This window comes from Pseudonaja textilis, chromosome 5 (assembly GCF_049901715.1).
Source record: "Pseudonaja textilis isolate UNSWEBS1 chromosome 5, rPseTex1.2, whole genome shotgun sequence".
Taxonomy (NCBI): domain Eukaryota; kingdom Metazoa; phylum Chordata; class Lepidosauria; order Squamata; family Elapidae; genus Pseudonaja; species Pseudonaja textilis.
The window spans coordinates 18,606,409-18,632,700 of NC_141994.1; the positions used below are offsets into that span (position 1 = coordinate 18,606,409).

Here is a 26,292-nt window from a genome sequence, read left to right on the forward strand (position 1 = left end):
TTCAGGGTGCTCATATTTAAGCCCTACCCTGAAAATAAGCCCCAGTTAAGACTGTCAGCCAGACGGGTGCATTAAGAACCGTATTCCCCCCCCCCAAAAAATAAGACCTAATTGGAAAATAAGCCCTAATGTGTCTTTTGGAGCAAAATTAATATGACCCGGCCTTGTTTTCAGGGAAACATGGTACTTGGATAGAGGGTTGGATTCCAAAATCAATCCGTTTTTCTCATTTTTTCCTTTACCCTTCCCTTTTCAAATTAGGTTTTTCCAGTTTTAAGTTATCAAGAAAAGGGGAATATCAGCTAAATCTTCAGCTAGTAATGACTGAGTCGAGCTAGCTACCTCTAGATCTTGAGCCAACATTTTGTAAGTCAGAAGGGAAAAAAGAAACCATTCTGAGCTAAGAGTTATTGGTGGTGGAAGGTGGGAGTGATGTTTCCAGCAGATTTTTTATAAGGTGGGCATTGGAACATTTCTTCCTTAACTTTGTGTGCCAGCCTTTCATAGACCGATACGTGAAAGATTCTCTTTGCCTACCTCTCGAGCCGCTGGAATCTTTGTAGGCCACACTTTTGTCAAAGAACATTCACCGTTTCTTCCGTTTTTGAATGTTTTATTGCGTTTCCCTCTGCAGAGGGCAATTTCTTTGTCTCCTAGCTTACTTTACAGTACAGTACTTCTGAGATGTTTGTGCTGCTATGCGATCAGTTTTCTTAACCTTATTTTATATTATCTTAAGAAAATTAAAATCCCATGCTCTTGTCCTACTTCAGCTTGAAGTTAAGATCGGTGAAATTTATTTGGACACAATTAGTCCTCTGTAAAGGGATGTGATGGCTCAGTGGCTAAGACGCTGAGCTTGTCAATCAAAAAGCTCACCAGTTCAGTGGTTCGAATCCCTAGCATAGCATAATGGAGTGAGTTCCCTTTACTTGTCCCAGCTTCTGCCAACTTAGCACTTCGAAAGCATGCAAAAATGCAAGTAGAAAAATAGGGACCACTTTGGTGGGAAGGTAACAGTGTTAGTTCCGTGCGCCTTTGGCGTTTAGTCATGCCGGCCACATGACCACGGAGACGTCTTCGGGCAGCGCTGGCTCTTCGGCATTGTAACGGGGATGAGCACTGTCCCCTAGATCCGGAAACGACTAGCACGGATGTGCGAGGGGAACCTCTACCTTTTTAGTCCTCTGTAAAAGGAAATCTTCAATCATTCACTCACTTGGAGGCCAGACCTCTTGAGCTTGCTGGGACTGGGTTCAAGAAAGATATGTATAAAAGTTGGATTTTGCTGCCTGTTGTCTCCTGTGTGGGAAAAGAAGCCCAATGAGGGCATCCAAATTTCAAAATTTTGGGGGCTTCACCTATATAAGGTGATTCTGCAAAATGCCATCTAAAGCCACAGTGGCACAGTGATTAGAGTGCAGTGCTGCAGGCTACTTCTGCGGCCTGCCACCTGCCTGCAATTTGCCCGTTCAAAATTTCACCAGGTTGACTCAGTCTTCCTTCCTTCCAAGGTTGATAAAATGAGGACCCAAATTGTTTGGGGCAATAGTCTGACTCTGCAAACCATTTAGAGAGGGCTGTAAAGCACTGTAAAGCGATATAGAAGTGCTATTGCTACAAAGAAAGTCTGCTTATCTAAGAAACTAACCTAAAGTGACAGAAACAGCAAATAAGATGAATCTTCAAATCATAGGCCATCTTCATGGCTATAACTGCCACCAGTAACTAGATTAGGAGTTTTTATATGTGCTCAATATGCTTTTTGTTACCACATATAGTAACAAAACAGAAGACTAAAATGAAATACTACTTCTTTAAAACCAATGGCAACACCACTAGAGGTAAATCATCAGAGAATAATGTTCAAATGAATATTAGCAAGAGCAATTTTAGCAACTCTTTGGTGATGCTCTTCCTTGAGATTCAATGCTACAACTTTCTCGATTCCTTTACAACAGAGGTGGGGAACTATGGCCCCTTTAGGACTTGTGGATTTCAAGTCCCAGAATTCTTCTGGGAGGAATTCTACAAATTGAAGCCCACAAGTCCTAAAGAGCCCATAGTTCCCCACCTCTGGTTTACAGTGAAAGCCAACTCAAATAGTCAAACAGAGATGCTTGCTCTGCTTAATATGTCCCAGGGAGAAGGAAAGAGTCTTATTAAATTCCCTCAAACCCAACCATTTAAACATTAGAGATGGCAAATTAAGTGGGGAAATCAGGAAAGAAGAAAGGAAAATTGGCTCCATCTGGTAATTTGGCAAGAATGTGCCAGGCAGAAGAGATTTTAATATATGCCTGGGCTTCTGGTTATGTCAGGCCAATCAGCCTTTTTTTGCTACCAGGGTTTACACCTTTTTTTATGTTTGGCCTGTAGGGAGGGCCAATCTTGATGGGGGAAGGTGAGGCATCGTTTTTGGAAGGGTTAAGGGTGGGTAACTTAGCTTTGCTGAGAGCTGAGACACCTATTTTGTACTTGAAAGGCCCAGAAGGAATATCAACTTGCTTAGGATTTCCCCAAAGCTTTGTTTACCTTTTTGCCCCCACGGAGCCTCAGAATGAGCACCCGCAAATGTGTGTTGTTCCCTCCAGTCTAAATTGATGCTAATAATGTTTGTGTTGGCATGGCCTCGGCCTAGAGCTCCAGAATGGTGATGAAATAAAGAGGGCCTCGGGTCTCCCTCTGCAGCCCCACCCTTACTAGGCAGGGATGGGAATGTCTTGAATGATGCATATTACGGGAAACCGTGAAAATCTGTTCTGTTCATGGGCCAGAATGCTTGCTTGGCAGATTTTTTTTTCCCAGGGAAGGGAAATTCTAGGATCCAAAATTGTTCAAAATGTTCAAAACACGCCAATGCAGCTGGGTTTCTTGTGGGTTCTTGGCCACCGGGTTGTGGTTCTTCCTTCTAAATTACTGTTTTTTTCAACCTCAGGAACTTTAAAATGGTGGACTTCAACTCCCAGAATTCCCTAGCTGACTAGGGACTTCTGGGAGTTCAAGTCCACCCATCTAAAAGTTCCTGAGGGTGGAAAACCCTGCTCTAAAAGCATAGCAGGAGGGAATGTGCTAAAAAAATGGTACACATAATGGTGACTTTCCTGGTTGAGCATTTAAAAAGAGGGTGGATAGATGGAACACAAATCTCTGTGAGGTGTTGTTTCAAAGATATCCTGGCCAAATCCTTTGACTGGCCAATTGAAATGAATTACATCTTAAAGAGACGTCATTTATTTATTATTTTTGGAAGACTCCTATGGCTGCCCATCTTCTGAAATGCAACCTTGGATGGCCCACAACAACCCATTGAGCAATGCAACCCACCAGCTCCAACCTCACCTTCCCCCATCACCATTCAACGAGAATCGTTGAGTTGCAGGAAATGGTAGATACCAATGGCACATTTTACTTCAGCTTCACATTCACGTTTGAGCCATCGGAAATAAGAGTTCTGATGTGGCACTTAACACGACCAAAGTTTCCGGCCACAAGAAGGGGCATTTGTATCTTGTGCATGAATCTTGGGATGTGACATTTGTCTTGTGGTGATGGTTTCCCTCCTCAAGCCATTTGCTGGAATTTCGTTGCCTCCAAAGCACAGGGGTGGGATTCAACCGGTGTAACAACCCAGCTCTGTGAACGCACGCAGCATTTGTAAAAAGGCCCGTTTTCAGCTCCAATACTTAACTTCCACGGTGGGTTGCACGGGAATCCACTGTGCCATGTGAACCACCTGAGCTGCAAAACACAGAAATAAAGGACAGACAAGGGCAGGAGCAGGTGGGCGGGGCCAAATGATCGCCGGAGCTGCCAGTTCGCCTGAACCGGTAGAATCCCACCCCTGGGCCCCTATACAAATAGACGTGGCCAAAGAGACTGACCCATCCACAAATGAATGGTGTCGTTTTGCTTTGCAAAATCCCTGTTTGCCTTTCAGACGTCTGACTCATGCTAACGGAAACTCTTGACCTCATCAAAATGGTGGACTTAGAATACAGCCTGCTCTGCCCCTTTATTCCCTTAAAGGACTATCAAGATCCTCTTCCTTTATCTTAAGAAATTTTGCAAGAGATGGAGATCACGAAAGAACTTTCGCCATCTATAAACGCGGAAAGCTCTGGAGCATTAACTGACTTCCAGTCGCTGGGAAATGGTTCAGACGGATCTGTCCATACAGGTAAAGAAAACCCTTTCAATTGTTATCAGATAATAAAAAAGATAAAAGATGATGAAATTTAAATTCAGATTGTCTCTAAGCATTATCTTACATCATGTAGATAAATTTGCCTTAATGGCTCCGTAGGCTTCTCTGAAAAGCAAGCAATAATCTAAGGAAGTTAACTGATGGGCATCATTTCATATTGACTGTATTTTGTGTACATAAGGATTGTTTTCTTTTCTAAACTGCATAGACAGAAACTATGGGGTTGTTTTTTTTTTGTGGGGATGGCTGGGATCCTTTTAGAACTAATTGTGCGTGCTCTGAATTCAGACAGGAATGTTATGTGCTGCCACTTGTTACAATTAAGATAGTAGGAAACTTGGAAATGCTCTGGAGTAATTTTTGTCATAGTAATTAGCATTTCAAACAGTCAGATCCCCCAAGTGGGCTGTTCCCATCTTATAAAGCATGACGTGCTTATCATTTTGTTTAGAATTATTTTTGAGAGAAGAAGAGACCGGGGTTAGAAAAGGAAGACCAGATACTGAGGAGAGCACAATTCTTACAGAAATATGGATCTGATACAGAATGAGAAGGTCCTCGGTACTCTGTGAACTTGGTTGTTTTCTTGCAGACATATAATTACCCAAACTAGGCAACGTCTGTGCTAGAAGGGAGTGAGGTTTCCTCTTAAGAGGCAATGATGATATTACCTAGTTGGGTAATGAAACGTCTGCAAGAAAACAACCAAGCTCAGACAGCACAAAGGAACGCCTCATTTCAACCCTGAGCTACAGATATTCTCCTTTATTGATGTAGAGTAACACTTGCTGGGAAGAAACCTGCATTTTTATCCCAGAAGGGCACATGGCAGTGCCTTAAATTCATTCTTGTCCTTTCAAAGAATTCAAAGAAATTAAATTCAGTTCAAACGAAAAAGACCTTCTTTGTATAAATGTTGCTTTCCATGGTGGTGTGGTATTGGTGTATAATGGTCCAAAAGTGATGTTTTCTATTAACCTAAGTCACTTTTGCCGTGTTGTGTTGCCCTGTGTGCACAACTCCAAACTGAACCTTAAACTAAACAGTCTGGATCATATAGCAAACTAGCTATTTGCTTCAGAGTGTAAGACAACAAGTAACGGATAAAGGGAAAACATCAAGCTTTGGAGTGAGATTAGTATGAGGTACATGATAGGAAACACATGGTGTGGGAAGGCGGTGGATCTCCTTCAATTGAAGTTTAGAAGCAGAAGACTTAACTTTTATCCTTCAGAGATGTCTCAATAGTAGGTGCTGTATTTTGGCAAGGCCTGGACTGGATAAATTCTTATCCCAAAGAATATTCCTGCTTTGGCTCCCGATTCATGCTATTCAGACTTTTATTTGGGAGGGGTGGAGGATTGGTTTTTCAGGACTGAGGAAGTGATAAAAAGATACCCATTGTCTTCCAGTATTTTGGGTTTCCCTCGTGATGCTATTCAATGCTAAGGCAAGAATGGGCACTCCCAGTCTTCTGCAGCTCCTGAGATTGTGCTGCAGAGAATTTGATGAGAAAATATCCAAATTATGGAGGTTGGGACTATGTTTGGCTTAAAAAGGAAACCAAGCAGTAGAAACACTGAAAGATAAGTCCTTACCCGTGAGTCCCCCAGTTCTCTCAAATGGTGAAACATAGATTATTTCCAGGATTGGCCCTACAAAATACATCAGCACAAAACCTTCTGCATCTCGCTGGTGATTTAGAAGGCTCTGTTTCTTTCTGCAACCTGAGAATCTTTGCCCATCCCTCCATTACAAATGTTCGCAGAAAGAAAATATATGGAGGGGCGAGAAAATTCAGTTCCGGCCTTCAGTTCTAGAAATGGGTAGCAACACAGTTGTCACACTCTTGGGCAGAGGTCTCCAAACTTGGCAACTTTAAGACTGGTGGACATCAACTCCCAGAATTCTCCAGCCAGCATAGCAAACCTTCCCTTCCTCCAGAGACTTTTTCTGAGATGATAGAGGAAAATATAAGCTTTGGGATTCCTCCATTTCTGATTCCTGCATCTTGAGCATCTAGAGTAGAGGTGGGGAATTATGGCCCTTTTGTGACTTGTGGACTTCAACTCCCAGAATCCCATGCTGGCTCAGGAATTCTGGGAGTTGAAGTTCACAAGTCATAAAAGGGCCATAGTTCCCCACCCCTGACTTAGAGGATCCTATTGGCTAGAATTACTCAGATAATAATACCTTCCAGGTAGGTGGACGAGGATGACAATAGCTGACGGTCCCTCTTTCTCCCCTTTGCAGATTCTTTTTCACCAGCATCAAGCCCCTCATCTGTGAACCTTGCTGCTCTTCCAAACAGCAAAGATGAGCTCCCCAATGTGGCCTTAAACATTGAATGTAGAATCTGTGGAGATAAAGCATCAGGCTACCACTATGGAGTCCACGCTTGCGAAGGTTGTAAGGTATGTCACCCATGTACAGGATTTAACTGGGTTTTGGTTTGGGTTTGGTTTTTTTTTACAGCGGCACTAAACATTATATGATATGATTGGACGATATCATTATTATATGATATCCAAATCTATCTATCTATCTATCATCTATCTATCTATCTATCTATCTATCTATCTATCTATCTATCTATCTATCTATCTATCTATCTATGCGAAATATCACTCACGCATCATCACAAAATCTCCAGAACTGTAACGCCTACAAACTTGAAATTTGGCACGTATGTTCCTCTTGGCTTCTAGATGCTCACTAAGAAAGGATTTTTTGAAATGACCATCAGAGCATTACTATTTCCTATATTATTATTAACACGCTCTGATGCTAAGGAGCGCTACTCCCCCTCCCCATCTGAAAAGAAATCTGTTCCAATGCAAAACACGTTGAGGAGAGGAGTTTCAGTTTCATAGCACCAAACAGCTTTATTATAGAACAGTTGAGCTAAGCCAAGCCCAGGCTCCTTGCTGTCTCCTTTTTGTTCATACAGCAAATACTGCTTCAGTTTCCAAACAGCCCACAACTCCCTCACACACTGAGAGGACGCTAGCCAGATGAATACCGATGGATGCTGGTAGGCAGAGGCAGATCCCACCCCCCCTTATTTTCCTCTCCAAAAACTAAGTCCGACCACATAGTTTCGTAGCAAAGCATGGGTATCGAGCTGGGATTCTACCGGTTCTCACCTATTTGCTAGAACCGTTTGTTAACATTCTAAGCAGTTCGGAGAACCTGTTGTTAGAAGAAATTACTGGCCTAATCCTGTAAGGAAGGCAGGAAGGAAACATTCTGGTGTTGCTTACAGAAACTGCCTCTCCGTTAACCCTTATTACCTTCTTGGCAGAACTAGACCTCCTGTCTCAGGAACTTCTCTGGAGTTTTTTCCCCTCCTTTGCTGGTACTTTGCTTGTGTGGAGTGACAATTGAAAAAAGTGACTTATAACCATTTTTCACACTTACGACTATTGTAGCATCCCCACAGTCTTGAGAGGCCAGGTGAAGAGATGCGTGCCTCAATGTGAGAGATATTGAGCTGGCCACATCCAGTCAATAACATGACCACCAAGCCATGTCCACCCAGTCACATGACCACCAAGCCATGCCCACAACTAAGCCACGCCCACAGAACCGATTATTAAAAAATTTGAATCCCACTCCTGGTATCGAGCCAGTATCATTATATGATATGTGTGGATGATAGCATAAGAAAGCAGTTGTTAGCAGAGCTATGGAGAAGAATAAAAGCCTTTCCCCATCATTGTGTGGATAGAACATGTTTTGTGGAGAATACATGTTGTTTTGTGTACACGCAGCTATCAAAAAGGTTTAAGGGACCTCAGGCCATTTTCCTTTCCAGGTAGAACAATCCCTATTTCTTAACCATGTCCTCCAAAATCTGCGTTTTCCAGGAATGTAGCAGGCACATTGAAGAGGAGGGCTTTAGCTGTTTACTAATAGGTGTCCCCATGTGATTGGATTTGTGACCTTTGAAACTACGCCTGGAAAAGCTGGGAAGAGATTAAGCTCCTGAAAAATGTTGATTTTGGTTCGATTGATAATGCAGAAATGCCCATTAGATTAAGAACTGTTGAAAAGCCCTGTCATCTGCTGATATTTTATGGAGTGAAAAAGTTATGTCTGACATATTCTACTCATACAATTCCGAAGGAGTTTACTACATAGGAAAGTCCTCGAATTACGACCACAGTTGGGACCAGAAGTTCCATTACTCAGCAAGAGGGTTGTTGAGTGAGTCATGTCTGACTTTACGACCTTTTCTGCCAGGGTGAATCACATGGCCATTGAGCGAATCCCATTTCCCACATTTGCTTGTCAGACCTGGCTGGGACGGTTGCAATTGACAATCATGGCCCTATAAGGCAGTGGTGGCTAACCTTTGTCAGCTCCCGTGCTGATAATTGCATGCATGCTCATTTGCGCACACTCGTGTGCCAATACCCAAAAGGCAATGCATGCTGGGGCCCCCCCATGCCACCTGCCCATGTGCATGTAACCCCCTTTGCGTGCCATGCGCCTGTGCATGTGCGCAAGACTCCTTGCGCCTCACACATCTGCACATGCACATGGGATTTCCCCCTCGCGCAACGCATGTCTGTGCATGCACACATGATCCCCTCATGCAACGCATCCCTGCACATGTGCATGTGATTCCCCTCGCGTGCGGTGCATCTCTGCGCATGCCCGCACATCTCCCATGCACGCACCCTGCGCCTGAATGCCAAATACCCAACAATCAGCTGGCGGCGGTGGCGTCCACTCATGCGCATTGAGACTCTTCCGGGCAAGCTCTCGCGTGCTGGGGGAAATGGCTCTGCGTGCCACTTCTGGTACGCGTGGCATAGGTTCGCCAGCATGGCTATAAGGCCATGCTTGGTTGCCAAGCAACCAAATTTTGATCACATGACCATGAGGATGCTACGACGGTTGTAAATTTGAGGGCTAGTCCTAAGTCACTCTCTTCAGTGCCGTTGTAACTTTGAAATGGTCCCCAAATAGATAGTAGTAAATTGAGGACTACCTTTATGTGGAATACTCAAAAAGGGTTATTATTGTTCTTGTATAGTGGTGACTTTAGCATTTTCCATGACGATGGGGGTGGGATTCTACAGGTTCGCACCTATTCGCTAGAACCGGTTGTTAACATTCTAAGCAGTTCGGAGAACAGGTTGTTAGAAGAAATTACTGGCCTAATCCTGTAAGGAAGGCAGGAAGGAAACATTCTGGTGTTGCTTACAGAAACTGCCTCTCCCGTAACCCTTATTACATTCCTGGCAGGACTAGACTTCCTGTCTCAGGAATATCTCTGGAGTTTTTTCCCCCTCCTTTGCTGGTACTTTGCTTGTGTGGAGTGACCATTCCAAGTTACAATGGCACTGAAAAAAGTGACTTATGACCCATTTTTCACACTTACAACTGTTGCAGCATCCCCACAGTCATGAGAGGCCAGGCGAGGAGATGTGTGCCTCAATGTGAAAGATGTTGAGTTGACCAAACCCAGGCTATAACATGACCACCAAACCACGTCCACCAACTAAGCCATGCCCACAGAACTGGTTGTTAAAAATTTAAATCCCACCCCTGGATAGTTCTTTAATGTAAACTTTGTCATCACGGTATGAAAAAATGCTATTGAGACTCTAGAAAGAGTGCAGGGAAAAACGACAAAGATGATCAGGGGACTGGAGGATAAAACATACGAGGAACGGTTGCAGGAATTGGGTGTTTCTGGTTTAAGAGGAAGAAGGACTTGGGGTGATAGGATAGCAGTGTTCCAATATCTCAGGGTCTGCCACAAAAAAGAGGGGGCGGTCGGTCAAATTATTCTCAAAATCACCTGAAGGCAGGACAAGAAACAATGGATGGAAACTAATTAAGCAGAGAACCAACCTAGAACTCAGGAGAAATTTCCTGACAGTGAAAACAATCATGGGAGCCACTTGCCTTCAGAAGTTGTGGGCGCCCCATCCCTGGAGGTTTTTAAGAAGAGATTGGATAGCCATTTGCCTGAAATGATATCAAGTTTCCTGCCTGATCGGGGGGGTTGGACTAGACAACCTCCAGGGACCCTTCGAACTCTGTCATTCCATTATATTCTGTTACAGTCAGCTTTACTTTTGGCTCTCTTTTATTCGCCTATCGAAAGCAAAACTCTGGCCTAGCTGTGTTTCCTTCCCATACTGCAGTGGTCTTAGTACCAGGGGTTGCGCTTAAAACTTCAGATCGATCCCCCTTGAAGGATGCATCAGTTCTCCGTTTTTTGGCTATTCACGTTTTGTTTCCTGATCTTGTCCTCAGGGCTTTTTCAGGCGAACGATCAGGCTGAAACTTATTTACGACCGGTGCGATCGCAACTGCAAAATCCAGAAAAAGAACCGTAACAAGTGCCAATACTGTCGTTTTCAGAAGTGCCTTTCCGTGGGGATGTCCCATAATGGTAGGTAAGAGTATCCCTCAGTTCTGTATGGGCCAGCTGAGGTTCTCTCCACGGGGAGCAAGAAGGCAGAAAGGGGCCCGATCCAGCCACGCTGTGGTAGACTCCTTTGCCGTTTTGTTCTGGGGAAGGAGAAATCGGTACACACGTAACGAGGCCCTTTGCACAAACATTTTTGCAACCTTCGGTTAATAGGTAACTGTGCACAAATGTTATGCATTAACATATATGTCATGGCGTTTTGTTTAGCACTCTTTCCTTCCATTTATGTCCTTTGAATATAGCAGTACAGTATACTGAAAAGTCCAAAGGTCAGGTAGATGCTTTTTGTTTTTAATTGAGCAATTGCAAAGCTTGATGTGGAATTAAATCCTTGCTGTGTCATGCCCTAACAGCAGCAACTAAATCCCAGCTGGCCTTGGGCCACCTTTTTAGTGCAGGGAAGGAGAGGTCTGATGACATCCCGCCAGGCGGGTTAATCATTCTGTTTTTTCCTTCCTCAAGATACTTCCGTGTACAAATCGGTGCAGCATAGGTCTTATTTTTGGTCTCTTCCTCTGTAAAAACTGGAATATATATCCTTAGGTGTATTTTAAGTTTCTCAGGTTGCCCAAGGAGCTGCTGATGCAGTTCTGCAAAGGAATGATCGAGTCTGTATCTCTGTAACTGTCTGGTTTGGCACAGCAACCAAACAAGACAGACCCAGACTTCAGCCGACTGCAGAAAAAATAATTGCAACCAGCCTGCCTTCCGTCAAGGACCTGTATACCGCATGAGTCAGAAAGAGGGCTGGGAAAATATCTACCGACCCCTCGTGTCCTGGACATAAACTTCTTCCCTCAAGATGATGCTTATAGGGTGTTGCACACCAAAACAACCAGACACAAAGACAGTTCCCTCCCCCCCCACCCCCCACCCCCCCAAAAAAATACTATCACTCTGCTAAACTACTAACCACCTAGTAGGGCCGTATTACCTATTATCCTCCTCATCTTCCCTATTACCTATTTCCTTAGCTTCTTCTGACTATCACTTTGTTATTTGTATTTCATGATTTATGTCGATTGTCTTTATTTAGTATCCTATTATGATTTTACGTTGTTTGCTTACTCGGTATCCTATTAGTATCCTGTGTCTTATCACTGAGAGTTGTACCTTACGATTTACGATGATCGCATTTTATGTTTGTGATCAATGTTGATCACTTGTTGCTCGTATGTACACTGAGAGCTTATGCACCAGGGACAAATTCCTTGTGTGTGTCTAATCACCGTTGGCCAATAAAGAACTCTATTCTGTTCTGTTCTGTTTCTGCCATCTCACACTGCAGATCCAACAGAGGCTACGATGTAAATCCCTCAAGACTTGCAGGATTAGTTTAACATTTCCTCATGGTTTGCGGAATAGTAAGCTACCTTAATCCTAATTCATAGGCAGCACCATATTTTGTCTTAGAATTACTTTGTGCCGGAGGTGTCTGACAAGAATAGCAAATCCTTTCTAAGGAATTCCTGGCACAATGTAATAGGTGCATCTGTTCCATAGATAAAGGTTTCAGACTGAAAACATTCTATATCCCACCTCCAGCTTTCAAGCATCAGTAACCATCCTCCAATTTGATGCAGGATTTTGGAACTTTAACGTTACGCCCGCCTTTCTCCCATAAATACAAAAGGAATATATTCAGTTATTTCATCACAGATCTTGTCATACCTAGAGATAGAGACAGAGACCGAAGCAGGTAACAAGTTTAGAAATGGGAGACATGGCATTTAAGAAGTCTAAATATAAAACTGCTGTGAAAGAGAATCTCTTTTTCCATCTCTGATTACTGAATACTTTCCCACATGGGAAAGAATCTCAGACCACTTTGGTGAAATTCTCAAGCTTCACTTCAGGAAAACTTTGGAGCCGCAGAGCTGCAAAAAACACAGAGCCCTCCCTCTGTGTTGTCGCATCTTGGATCTCAGAACTGCGTCCTGAGAAGGCCTGAGAAGGTGCAACAGACCTTGCAAATGTGTGGAGTATTGGCGATGCCTAGTGCCAATGTTATTTTGGTTTGCCTGTTCCAACAGAAGTGGCTTTTGCATTCACTGAGAGCTACTTCCTGTTTTTAGGATTAGAGCAAGGGTCTTCAAACTTGGCAAGTTTAAGACTTGTGGACTTCAACTCCCAGAATTCCTGAGCTAACATGATTGGAGGAGGAATTCTGGGAGTTGTAGTCCACAAGTCTTAAAGCTATCAAGTTTGAAGACCCCTGGATTAGAGGAAGATAACAGCACGTGTGCTAAGCCTAAATCTATCCTCATTCTGTAGTGTGGAAAAGGGGCCTGACTCCTTGAGAGCCAGAAAGGTAAAACTCAAGTCCTCATTTTAGGAGGCTCCTTTGCAGCCTCTTGGGTTCAGGTGAAGAAGGACATCTGAGTATAGATGCTTATTAACTCAAGATAATTCTGCAAGGGGATTACTACGTTGAGTTTAACCACGTTCATGGCCTGTGTTGACTCACTCTTCTTAAATCTATTGGTGTTTTTCAAGCTAGCAGCTTAAGATGCGTGGACTTCAACTTCCAAACTTTCAATGCTGGCTGGGTTATTCTGGGAGTCAAAACACGTTCAAATGGCTAGGGCTGGAAAACACTGTGTTAGGCTTTCTGATACTTTCCTTCTGAGTTTTATACATGATTTTATTAAAGATTTTTAAAAAGGAAAATAAAAACACATTAAAATTTATATAAAGTAAGAAAAAGAAGAAAGAATGTCTTCTTTCTTGATTACCGTTTTTTCCCTTCTGCATTTTATATTAAAATACATAGAATCATCATAGAATTCTTTGCAACACTAGCTTTTAGCCATACTTTTCACCATGTCTCCACAGAGCTTTTAACATCTGTATGTGTTCCTCTTTCCTTCTCCTCACCTTGATCTTTCTATAGATGTAACACTCTCTTTTGTGTGTGTGTGTGTGTGTCCTCTGAATTTTGTTCTGTTTTTGTGTTCCTTGAGTTTGACCACAGTCAGCTAGAGCAGGCCATCAAGTAGGATTGCAAACTGTTAGGAAATTGGACTCAATTTCAGTTAAGTGCCTTTGAAATGAAGGGGAAGATGACTAGCTCCTGTGGAGTCCTGTTACCTTTATGATGAGTATAGTCTTGCTATGTTCAGGATTTATTTAGAAGAGACTGGTTGTAGATAAATGCAGATAAAAGGGATAACTAAATCATTGGTAAGCTGTAAGTAACTCTGGATTGTTCTCCCATAGCACAATTGGAGTTCAATGTGTCTACACCGGTGTTTTTCAAACTTGACAACTTTGCGGTGTTACCTGGGTAATTTCGGGAGTTGAACTCCACCCCTTTTAAAGCTGCCAAATTTGGAAAACACTGGTCTACCCAGTCGTTAACCCAACCCAACATTCAGTTGAGCCCAGAGCGGGGGACAATCTCTGTTTGTGTGAAGGTTATGTGATGTATTGTTATGCTCCTTTTTCAATGCTTGTTTTCCCCTCAGCCATTCGATTTGGACGGATGCCCAGATCAGAAAAGGCAAAGCTGAAAGCTGAAATTCAAACAGGTGAACTTTGTATAGAAAATTCCGAAGTCGCAGATCTTAAGTCACTGGCCAAGAGAATTTATGACGCCTATTTGAAAAACTTTAATATGACCAAGCTCAAAGCAAGGCTCATACTTGTGGGGAAAGCCAATAACAATCCTGTAAGTATGCACAGTCGCAGAATTGCATAAAAGCAAACTATATGAATGGTGCACGGATGCACATATAAGAGAAGAAATAGACTTATAAAGCAGTGATAGAGATGTTCTCTCTGACAGTAATTTTCTTTGTGATACATGTAGGTCCTTATATTAAAAAAGTTTTGATTAGCCCTGACAACTTACCCATATGTAAATATACCAAGTTGCTTAATTTGTTTTCAAGGTCAAAGTTTCTGTAGTTGAATGACATCAAGAAAATGAAAACCATAACACCCTCTCCATAAGTTCTTTTTGCAACGCAGATAATCTATAGTGCTTAAGATAAGTGACAGATTGTAATGTAACATTTTGGTTCTTGTTGGTATAATTTGGAGAGAATTCAACATGTTAAACCTCACTTGTTGAATCAGCAATACTTAAGACACATGTTTGGGAAATGTTTAGCTAGGAATAGCCACATGCGTGAACTTAAATTCTAAACCATTAATTTCTGCAGTTATTTCCTGTGGATGAACTGAGTTTACCTAACACTTCATTTAAATTGAGCATGCTGGAAAAACCAGGGAATGCCCCGTTAATTTTTGCAATAGGATGATTAAGCAGAGACCTTCCAGCTCCCAGTTAATCCAAGCTTTTTATTTTAGAAGTATGTATGATTTTCTTTCTTGAACACTCAGCTAGGATTACACACACCTGTTTTCTTTTAAAACTAGCCAGGAAGCTACTTTAGAGTATGTGAATGTAACTTCTGGAAGCAAAGACCAAAGAGAATTCAGACTATTCTCGGAATGAAAATAGAGGCACTGGGGTTTTTTTTCATCCGCAGAGATTAGAAAGATAGTCCAGTTCATGATGCTGTGGTTCTGTAGATTCTGAATTGTTCTGAATATTCTTTCTGTGATGATCAGGTAAATAGAAATCCATTTCGCAAAGCTATTTAGTGCTTCTGGAACAACTATACAGAAAGGGTAAGAAAAATATCACTTACAGGTAGTTCTCGATTTACGACTGGTTTAAAGTTACGATGGACTTATTTCCAAAGTTTCAACAACTGCCTCCTCCCACTAGCCATCCCAGTCATGGGACCATATGTTGGGTGCTCAGCCAGTTGGCCCTCATTCACAGACGTTTGCAGTGTCCTGCGGTCATTTACTTCCAGTTTTCGACAAAATTGGCCCATAGCGAACCACCGTCTACTTAATGACAGTGGCATTCACTTAACGATGACAGCGGATGCTTTACAACTGCCACATTCACCTAACGATCCCTGCCAAAAAAGAATTAGTCAAAAATTGGGTCAGACCCATGGGTGATCTGATTTACGATCATCATATTCCATTATGAGCCACGGTGGTGCAGTGGTTAGAGTGCAGTACTGCAGGTTACTTCTGCTGACTGCTGGCTGACTGCAATTTGGCAGTTCAAATCTCACTGATTCATGGTTGACTCAGCCTTCCATCCTTCTGAGGTCAGTAAAATGAGGACCCAGATTGTTGGGGGCAATAGGCTGACTCTGTAAATCTCTTAGAGAGGGCTATAAAAGCACCTTGAAGCGTCATATAAGTGCTATTGCTATTATTATCGTAAGTCAAAGACTATCTGTAGAAGCAGTCTTCCTATTAATGTGTTTTAAAATCCTGTTAGATGGAGGGAAGGTAAGACAGTATCCAAGTGAAACATAAACACTCCTAGATATTTTAGTTTGGGTAACTGGGTAAATTGTTGTGATTGTGATGAGCTGTGGTGGCGCAGTGGTTAGAATGCAGTACTGCAGGCTACTTCTGCTGCCTGCCAGCTACCTGCAATTTTGCAGTTCAAATCTCACCAATCTCAAGGTTGACTCAGCCTTCCAAGGTGGGTAAAACGAGGACCCAGATTGTCGGGGGGCAACAGGCTGACTCTGTAAACCGCTTAGAGAGGGCCGTAAAGCAACTTGAAGTGGTATATAAGTCTTAAGTGCTATTGCTACTGCGCAGTGATCCAAAATGGAGCGTGTCTGGCTCAGGCATTCTGGGAGTTGAAGTCCACAAGTTGTAATAGGGGCCATAGTTTCCCCGCTCATCCTCTAACAGAGTTTGCCTGCCTGTAGCTCTTTTTCCTCCAAAGTCAACCCCACATTTCCTGCCTCAGGCAAACTGTTTCCTCTTTTACGTGAGCACACAGACCACCGAGGACTCCAATGACCATTTTCATCAGACTTTTTTTTTTAGTGTGAGTAAATTGCAAGCACAGCCACAGAGTATCCAAATCAGAAATACCAGGTATGTGAAATGACCCATGTTGCTGTCAAAATTACTCTTAAAGTTTCTTAAGTCACTGTATTGTTCTTTGCGGATTCCACACGAATCTGTAACAATGGCTTCCAGACGAGAATTTCTTGCAAGCACAAATCGATTTGCACCGTGTTGTTCCCTGGCGGTTGCTTAATTCAGGCGTGTCAGTATATTCATGAACTGGAATAGAGCTTGGTAACAAGGTCAGCCAATGAATAGGCACAGCAACTAAATCAGCCAATGAGGACAGTTTGGAAACTGAAACTAGAAGTAGCCTAGGCTGGAAACTGAAACTGAAAGTAGCCTAGGCGTGGCTCTATGTTAAGTTCTGCAACTCTGCAGCTATGTTAAGCTCTGAGTCTTGTCTGTTGAACGTAAAACTAACTTACTTGCTGAAGACTGGAGCTCTACTCTGAACTTGCAACCTGTTTCTGTTTGAGTTTGCTCCATGTTGGAGAAATCTTCAACAGGTTTGTAAAATCTACTTATTATGTTTACAAAGATGTTAAATGAAGCATCTGTGTTTATTTTTCTGACGCTGAATTATCGCTGCAAAACTCTCCATAAGGTGCTTTTTTTTTTTATTTTATTCCGCTGCAGCCGTTTGTCATACACGACATGGACACTTTGTGCATGGCCGAGAAGACTCTGGTGGCAAAACTCGTCGCGAACGGAATACAAAACAAGGAGGCAGAGGTGAGGATTTTCCACTGCTGCCAGTGCACCTCCGTAGAGGCGGTGACGGAACTCACGGAGTTTGCCAAATCAATTCCAGGCTTCTGCAGCCTTGACTTGAACGACCAGGTGACCCTCTTAAAATACGGGGTCTACGAAGCCATCTTCGCCATGTTGGCCTCCGTGATGAACAAAGACGGGATGCTGGTGGCTTACGGCAACGGCTTCATCACGCGGGAATTCCTCAAAAGTTTAAGGAAGCCCTTTTGTGACATCATGGAGCCAAAGTTCGACTTCGCCATGAAATTCAATGCCTTGGAATTAGATGACAGCGACATCTCCCTCTTCGTGGCTGCTATAATATGTTGTGGAGGTAAGCCTTGAATTCAGCCATTGTCCTTCCTGGAATAGCAATATATTTTATGGAATATGCCTCTCTTCTGCTTTCGGCTCAGACAGGGACCCATTTCAGTCTCAACGGGGTATTTTGAATCTGGTATTTATTGCAAATACTTTACCAGAATTAGTGCGATTATTTTTCTGGCAGCGGCAGGAGTGTTCCATGCTTGCACACCCATGTTTTCATATGAAAGAGCTCATAATGCAGGTAGCCCTTGACTTACAAAGGTTCATTTAGTGGCCGTTCGAAGTTACAACGGCACTGAAAAAAGTGAAATTTTATAAATATGATTTTCTTTTTTTTATAAATATGATTTTATTTCATGCGTGACTAGTACTGTTAATGCTCCCATCCTTCCTTTCACCCACCCCCTCCCACTTATGACTATATGACTGTAACCTTGTTGCTTGTATCCCAATAAGGAATAGAATAGAATAGAATAGAATAGAATAGAATAGAATAGAATAGAATAGAATAGAATAGAATAGAATAGAATAATTTATTGGCCAAGTGTGATTGGACACAAAGAATTTGTCTTGGTGCAAATGCTCTCAGTGTACCTAAAAGAAAAGATACATTCGTCAAGAGTCAAGAATCATCAGGTACAACACTTAATGATAGTAATGGGGTACAATAAGCAATCTAATCATACTAGGAAACAGTCCATAAAAATTGTAAGGATACAAGCAACAAGGCTACAGTCATACAGTCACAAGTGGGAGGGGATGAGTGATAAGGAATGATGAGAAGATTAATAGGAATAATAGTATAAAATTAGCAATGCATGAGGAGTATAATGTTCTTTGTTTTATATGTTAGTGTGTATGAGACAATGCCAGGATGGTCACACTGTGTCCAATATTTTAATATGTAATCAATAAAAAAAATTTGGGGGGGGAAGGATAACCTAACATAATGTTCTTATTTCTGAGAACAGATCGGCCAGGCTTGGTAAACATAGGACACATTGAGAAGATGCAAGAGAGCATCGTGCACGTTCTGAAACTTCATTTAGAGAACAGCCATCCGGACGACATCTTCCTATTTCCTAAACTTCTGCAGAAAATGGCGGACCTCCGGCAGCTGGTCACGGAACACGCCCACCTAGTTCAGATCATCAAAAAGACCGAATCTGATGCACACTTACATCCTTTGCTACAAGAAATATACAAGGATATGTACTAAAAGGTGGTTTCCGTTTGTGCCTCAAGCAAAGCACTAGCAACTTGGCCCTGATGCTTCAGACGCAGGGTCTCCGTTGTGCTTCAGTTGGGACATTTGCAATCATCCTATTATTGGGTAACTGGAATATCCCATTTCTCTTGCAGGGGTTCAGTAATTGAAAGAAACTGCCTAACAGAGAGAGATGATGATGATGATGAGAGTAAGCAGTGATTGATTTTGAAATTTGGGCCCTGGCGGGAATTGCGTCGTGCCACAACTTGACTCACAAACACAATGCCTTCTGACGGTTCTGCACTTTTAAGCGTTTGTTACCCTTCTCTCACTTCCTTAATATGTGAAAGTCAGTCATTTGGGGCGGGATCCAAAGAGCCTTGGGGCGGGCAGTGACTGGAAGGCCGTTGCTGTTGTGTTTCTCTCACAGTTTGTAGGAGGAATTACACTTGAAACTCAGGGATGTTTCGAAAATAAAGGTGAAGAGGGTTAGTCACTGAAGCGGGAGAGGGCATATCTACGCATCTTTTAGATGCGTCTGAATTTTGTTCCTGGGATTGGTTGCACTTGGTACTAGATCAGTGACCGTGAAAGAGCCGTGGTGGCGCAGTGGTTAGAATGCGGTATTGCAGGCTAACTCTGCCGATGGCCAGCAGTTCGATCCTGACTGGCTCAAGGTCGACTCAGCCTTCCATCCTTCCGAAGTTGGCAAAATGAGGACCCAGATTGTTAGGGGGGCAAATATGCTGACTCTGTCAACTGCTTAGAGAGTGCCGCAAAGCACTGTGAAGCAGTGTATAAATCTAAGTGCTATTGCTACAGTAGAAAGTTTTTCTTAGAAAAAAACAGCACTACTTTTTTGGGGGGCTAAGATTACAATCCGAGTTCCATAGGATTATGAATAGAACCTTTATATGTTTAGCTGTGTTTGTATGGAGGACTTCAGGTGAATCATCCGAGGAATGGTGGGACAGGAGAGTAATAATCCCACCCCGCAGCCTGCCACCCCCTCAAAATGTACCTCTGAGGTTTGGAGATGGGGCAGAGGCCAAGGAGAGGAACCAACATGGAAGAGGAGTTGGATTCCATCATTGTGCCAGATCTCAAGGACTTTGGGGGTCTCAATGGGATATGAGCTTCTTGTGCTTCCTTTACCATGATATGAATCAAGTTGCATGACCGATAATTGTTGCTAACTTCCCCTTAGTTATGGAGACTAAGATGGGCTCGTAGCTTGTCTTCAGTCTTGAATGTCTAAAATAAGAAGGTCAGACTTTTAATGGGAATGGATTGTAATCCTGCATTTAAGGATGAGGAATACCCCGTGTTTCATGGAAGCAGTGTTGAATACCATTGGCATATAATTTGCACTGAAATGTGAAACAGAAATTGGGAGTTACTTAACACTACGGATTAGTTTGGCGGCAGCCAAAATACTTCAGTAGTCTTTTTGAAAGAACTGCAGCTCAACCCTTAAGTGGTAGTTTGAATAGTCTACAGCAGGGGATGTCCAAATTTGGCAACTTTTAAGACTTGCAGACTTCCAACTCACAGAATTCTCCAGCCAGCAATATCGGTTGGGGAATTCTGGGAGTTGAAGTCCAGAGGTTTTAAAATTGCCGAGGTTCGATACCCCTGGTCTACAGGTTTGTCAAAGGCCAATCCTCCACTGATGGTTATCTGTGTATTTTTGTTAGACTTTCAAGACTTTTAAATCCTTCAGATAATCTAGTGCATTGCGTTTAGTAACCAGGTACCTTCTAAAACCATCATATCTGAAATTCTTTGTATTTCTGAGGGTTCTTTATCCACCTGAACCCAAATTCTGAAGAGGGGCTCACAGTCTTTCAATGCTGTATATACAACTGTAGCTTCAGTTTGTTCAGATTATCCTAAAAAGGCCTTGATTTTGAAAAATCCCAAATTTGCCTCAGTTAATTTATGTCCCTGGAAGCTCTTCGTGTTAAGATCTTCCAATAATATTTTCGCCAGTTTTTCTAGACTGTATTTTTTTTTAAACCCAGATTTCTTTTTTTAAAAAAAGATAAGTATCCGATGTATTCTAATATCAAATTGGAATTATAATTACCTGTATATTCTCAATCATTTTATAGGTGAGGATTTTCATGCTATGGAAAATAGCCTACTTTTTGCAAAGCTCCAAACACATTTGACAGAATCAAAATTGTTTTATAACCAAAACGTCTTGGACAAACTGTGTGGAAATCATAGGCAAAAAAATTTGCTGATTTGGGTTATTTAGAAGGCAGCTTTCTTGCAGGAAGTTACTTTATTTTATCAATTTATCCCTCACTTTGCTTAAAAGTGACATTTGTCTGACCAGGTCTTTCTCTGCAGCGGCTTTGTTTCTAATCTATCATAATTTAAAGTGTCATAAAGAGCTGTTTCTGAGCCCTTTCTAATTTCCCCACCTGAAACTGACTCATAAGAATGAAAACGAGAGAAAGAATTCAGGTGGAAAAGCAGCTTATGCCAATATATTTTAATAGAAACACTGTTTAAAAATATGGTATAAAAAAACTGTTTGCACTACTACTCAGATTACTCAGGATTGGGGCAATAAAATAGAAATCAACACAGGGAAGTTTTGCTTCCCCCAAAATAAAACCAAACTACCTCAAGTAATAAAATTTTTTTAAAAAAAGTTATAAATCAAATTGTTCAAGAAATATTAATGTATCGTACTGAGCGGGCTTAGGAAAATCCGTGCCTGTCAACCAGAATCCATTTTCATACTTTCATCATGTGAATGGTGTTTAGAGAAAGAATAACATGTTCTTGCTAGTCCACTTTTTCAACATAGACTGTATAAATATATTTTTTTTAATTTTCTTCAGAAAAGTGCATTGACCTGCATTGACATTATATGGATGCTGCTTGCTTGACCCCTGCTATATTGGTGTTGTGTGTATCAGGGGCCTCCAACCTTGGCAACTTTAAGATTTGTGGACTTCAACTCCCAGAATTCCTCAGCCAGCAGTTGCAAGAAATTCTGGGAGTTGAGGTCCGCAAGGGTCAAAGTTGCTAAGCTTGGAGACCCTTGCTCTAAATGGCATAGCCTTTATTTGCTCATTGTTACTTGCCCCTAATGGAAGATGTGCAAAGGGCAGCCACATCAGCAAGGCATCTGGGTTGGTGCCGTTTTGGCTGGGGGGGCCTCCCCGCCTATTGGCAATAGGGAAGAGAAAGAGAGAGAGGAATGGATATACTTTATAGATGTTTGCCTTTTAGCAAAGTTTAACCAGCCTTGCACCACGGCAAGATGTTACGCCTCAAACCTCTTACGCAGTACAATACCAATTCATTTCTTCATGCCCCTTAGCAACACACACACACACACACACACATATATATATATACATTTTAAGTAAATTCAATTGGAATCATGTCAAGATGCCCCTGCGTGTCCAAAACATTTCTTGAAACGGACTGTTTTAATGAACTTCTTTCGTTGAAGGGGAACTGCAGCCGGGACCTAAAATGCTATTTTTAACTGAAATCTGAGGCAAAATTGTTTACTGTGTGATGATAACGGAGCATTGACCCAATGGTTATTTTTCTGCACTGGGTTCCAAATGGAGGCTGCCTCAATTTGGAGAACCTAGGTTGCATTTTCAAGTTGCATAACCCCGACTCTTGTTTTCATGGCTTAAATGTCTTTATGGACAGTAAGGAAGAAATTTACACTCATGTGGACCCATATGCCCTCCGAATTTTTCATCTCTTGTTGAAATAGTTAGGAAGTTGTGTTGACTGCTCAATTAAACACGCTAGAGCAGAGCTGTCAAACTCCGTGGGCCAAACGCGTCACGCACTGCCCCCGCCCATGCCCGGTTTAGTGAAGGGGAGAGGGGAATCCCGATACGCCACAAGTTTGACACCCCTCCACTAGAGGCTTTCATCCATGTCGTAGAAAAGAGCTATGAACAAGCTTATCGAACGTTAGCATCACAGATTTTTAAACACAGTAGGAAGTTAATCGTATAATACAGACTCCGAGGAGTTGAGTATTAGTGAATGAGTGGGAAATTCATTATGAGGTGCTGGAAAGCGCTATACAGCCTAATACCCAATGTCATCAGCCTGCTAAGAATAGTATAAGGTAAATGTTTACAGTTACTATGCATTTGATTTCCCCTTTCCTCCTTATATTGAGGATTTAATCTGGAGGCTTCGTAGGAATCCCAGATGACTTTCACGAGCAACCAATTTAAATGTAGGGATAATATGCACTGAATTTGCCCTGTGCTTGTAATGAAAGCTTTTAGAAATTCCCTAGGCAGCAATGTAAAATTCCTCCGTACTGCTCTCAAATCTAATGAGACGGGGGACATATGAGATTTCAGTATATTGAAATTAATGGGAGAGATTTATAGCCCCTCCTTTTTGATGAATTGCACCAATTAACAAGGGCAGTTGCCTTGTCTGCTTCTCCTCCCATTATGCTCCCTCTGATATCCATAGCAAAGATACAAAAGCAGTAATGCTCAGATTCGGTTCCACTAATTTGCAAATTATAAAGACAGACCTCATTGTCTGGAGCATCTGCAGAGTACGGCCACGGTGGTGGTATCAAAATTCGCATCTGTTTTTTGTTTTACCAGAAGTGCCATACACACACAAAAAAACCAGATCAAGCTTTGATGGCACTATCTCAGCCAACATCTTGTTTTTTTGGATCTTACAGATACTCTACAGATACCCTTTCCTCATGTAAGCAGTTGTTGGTAAAGGTGGATTGAAAAATGTGTAGTTCAAGTTTTGTTTGGAAGATATTCTAGTGAAATTTATTGACAATGCAAGTGATAAATTAAGCACCTCCATCTTTCAAGGTGGGTCTTCGCAATGCAGGCTTACGTGCTATTCATGCTCATTTTAAGCAGACTTGAACTATAGTACTGACTTTTATCCATAACTTAATTTTTCTGCACTTTTTTCCCCCCCTGGTCTGAATCAGCAATCAAAGAAAACTGATGAGGAATTCAGTCAGCTGCATTGTACTGTAATTATCTGCTTTCCAGTGCCTTATTTCTAAACGGTTTGGAGTTACTTTGCGTATCTTCTTAAGCAATTCCTGAGTTGTAGAGCAAAAACACTGAAAGGAGATCAAAAATTAAGATTTCTTCTCTGTATTTAAATTGTATGAAAGCTGCACTTGTATGCTTATAATTCAGTTTTTAGGGAAGAATTGTAGATTTAGTCCAATGAGATGAACACAGTACAGAAGCCTGATGATGGCAGATGAGATTCTTTCGAAACGTTGCTACAACTTTAAAAGCACAACTATAAGGACGTGGGAAAATACCCGAACAAAGCTGAATACCATACATACATACAGAGAGAGAGAGAGAGAGAGAGAGAGAGAGAGCGCAAACATTGGCCTTTGAATTCTATTTCTATACTGAGGGATCGGAGAGGGGGTCTCGCAGAATGAAGCTGAAAATGAGATAGAAATTTATCAAGCCATATCCCAAAGATCATTGTGAACAAACATAGCAAAGCTTCCATTGTGGTTTGTTTAATGACACAGAGGGGGAAGAGCTTTTGGCTGGTACTTTATTTCATGGTACACACCTCAATAGTTTTGTGCCATGGCATTTTTTGAGCACTTTCCTATCAATTCCCCTATTGCTGTTCAGCAAGGGGAAAAAGAGAAACAATGCAAGTTTGTGGTCTCTTGATATGCACAAAGTCACCTCTTGCCCACCATCTTGGAAAACAGGTTGGAGGACAATTGCTTAAGTCCACTTAAGAGTTCTTGCAACCTCCACTGAAATGCCGTGTGTTCCTCAGTGTTGCTTGCAGAATAGGCCCAGCTATTGGTTATGTGTGATGTATTCAAGGGCAGAGGTCTCCAAACTTGGTACGTTTTAAGACTTGTGGACTTCAACTCCCAGAATTCCTCAGCCAGCCATACCGGCTGGGGAATTCTGGGAATTGAAGTCCATCAGTTTTAAAGGTGCCAACTTTGAAGAGCCCTGTATAAGGGAATCTCAGAGCAGCTGCACTAGATGCATTTCTAGTCCTGAATTGTCTAAAGCAGAGGTGTCCAACCTTGGCCACTTTTAAGACTTGTGGACTTCAATGCCCAGAATTCCCCAGCCGACTAAATGTTAAAAGTTCTCAAGGTTGGACATCTCTGATATAAAGGGTGGCTTTTGTGAAGCATCCGATATGCTGGGAGGACAGTCTAGGAAGGCAGCTACCTTTAGACAGTGGCTTCCTCTAAGCAGGTTATAACCCAGAGGAGCCAAATCAAAATCCCAGGAAGGAACTGGAGGCATTTGTGGAAGCAGATGTTGCTTTCCACTCATTTGCAAGAAAGAAAGAAAGAAGAAAGAAAGAAAGAAAAAAGAAAGAAAGAAAGAAAGAAAGAAAGAAAGAAAGAAAGAAAGAAAGAAAGAAAGAAAAGGAAAAGGAAGGAAGGAAGGAAGGAGTGGATGGTACCAAAAATAGTGTCAAATATTGCTTTCAGGTGCCTTCTTTTCTTCAAGAAGCTTGAAGAACCCTTGGAAAGATGGCTTATTGAAAAGAATGACTAATCACTTGCCATCTCTTCCCAACTACACAGAGATGATAGGGCAGAAACTAGAAAACAGATCTTCCTCCGTAAATAATGAGAGGAGGGAAAGGAGGTTTCATCAAAAGTGGAAATTTGGCCTCAAAAGCACTTAAGTAACAATCATTGAACCAGCTTTAGCTGACCTTATAAGCAGCTACAGAACATCAGCTAGCTCTTTTCTATTGCATGGAGTTTGTGGGAATTTATACTGGTAGTCGGGGTCAATGTTAATCCAGTTAGGTTGGAATTCAACTTGCCCAAGCACTCAGGTGTCCAGTCAATTGAAGTCACGGGAGTCATGATGTCATTGCGCAGATGGCTACAAATTTCATCATTTACACCAATTGCGGTAATGCAACATTTATGAGATAATACAGTATGCAATGTTGTTACGGCTTGGGCCAAGTGCTTGTGTGCGAAGGCTTGTTGGCTGTGCCTACTGGGGGTTGAAGTACCTCCAATCTGGTCTTAAGGCACTAGGCAGATAGACGTAGGAGAACTATAAAGTATTATTTTCATCTACAGTAAACCATGCACAGTAAAAGCCGAAGGATAAGGGAAGGAGGGGGGGGGAAAAGCTTGATTTTGAAAAACGTTTCCTTTGAGCTCTGCCTTTGAGCAGAGGTCTCCAAACTTGGCAACTTTAAGACTTGTGGACTTCAACTCCTACAACATAGCTGGCTGGAGAATTCTGGGAGTTGAAGTCCACAAGTCTTAAAGTTGCCAAGTTTGGAGACCTCTGCCTTTGAGGGTGATTTGCTGGTTCAAAAATGTGTGCGTAGCACATGTTTATCAATATTGTCCTTCATAAGGAAGACACTTGATGAAAAACATTTCACATGCTTTTTTTAGAT

General features: G+C 42.1%; 1 protein-coding gene across 6 annotated transcripts in view; it reads left to right on the top strand.

Moving 5' to 3' along the window:
• PPARA (peroxisome proliferator activated receptor alpha) overlaps nt 1-25,136 on the top strand; it is a 45,574-nt gene extending 20,438 nt beyond the window's left edge. For 2 of the 6 annotated variants that reach the window (XM_087934223.1, XM_087934222.1), the window contains exons 3-8: nt 4,061-4,180; nt 6,461-6,621; nt 10,484-10,622; nt 14,129-14,331; nt 17,205-17,652; nt 18,617-21,510. In XM_087934223.1, coding sequence (XP_087790349.1) covers nt 4,075-4,180; nt 6,461-6,621; nt 10,484-10,622; nt 14,129-14,331; nt 17,205-17,652; nt 18,617-18,864 — 1,305 coding nt within the window. In that variant the 5' untranslated portion in view covers nt 4,061-4,074 and the 3' untranslated portion in view covers nt 18,865-21,510. Of the gene's footprint in view, nt 1-3,940; nt 4,181-6,460; nt 6,622-10,483; nt 10,623-14,128; nt 14,332-17,204; nt 17,653-18,616 lie in introns of all 6 variants that reach the window. The other 4 variants (XM_087934219.1, XM_087934220.1, XM_026702400.2 and 1 more) reach the window with 3 other exon arrangements.
• The last annotated feature ends 1,156 nt before the right edge of the window (nt 25,137-26,292 follow it).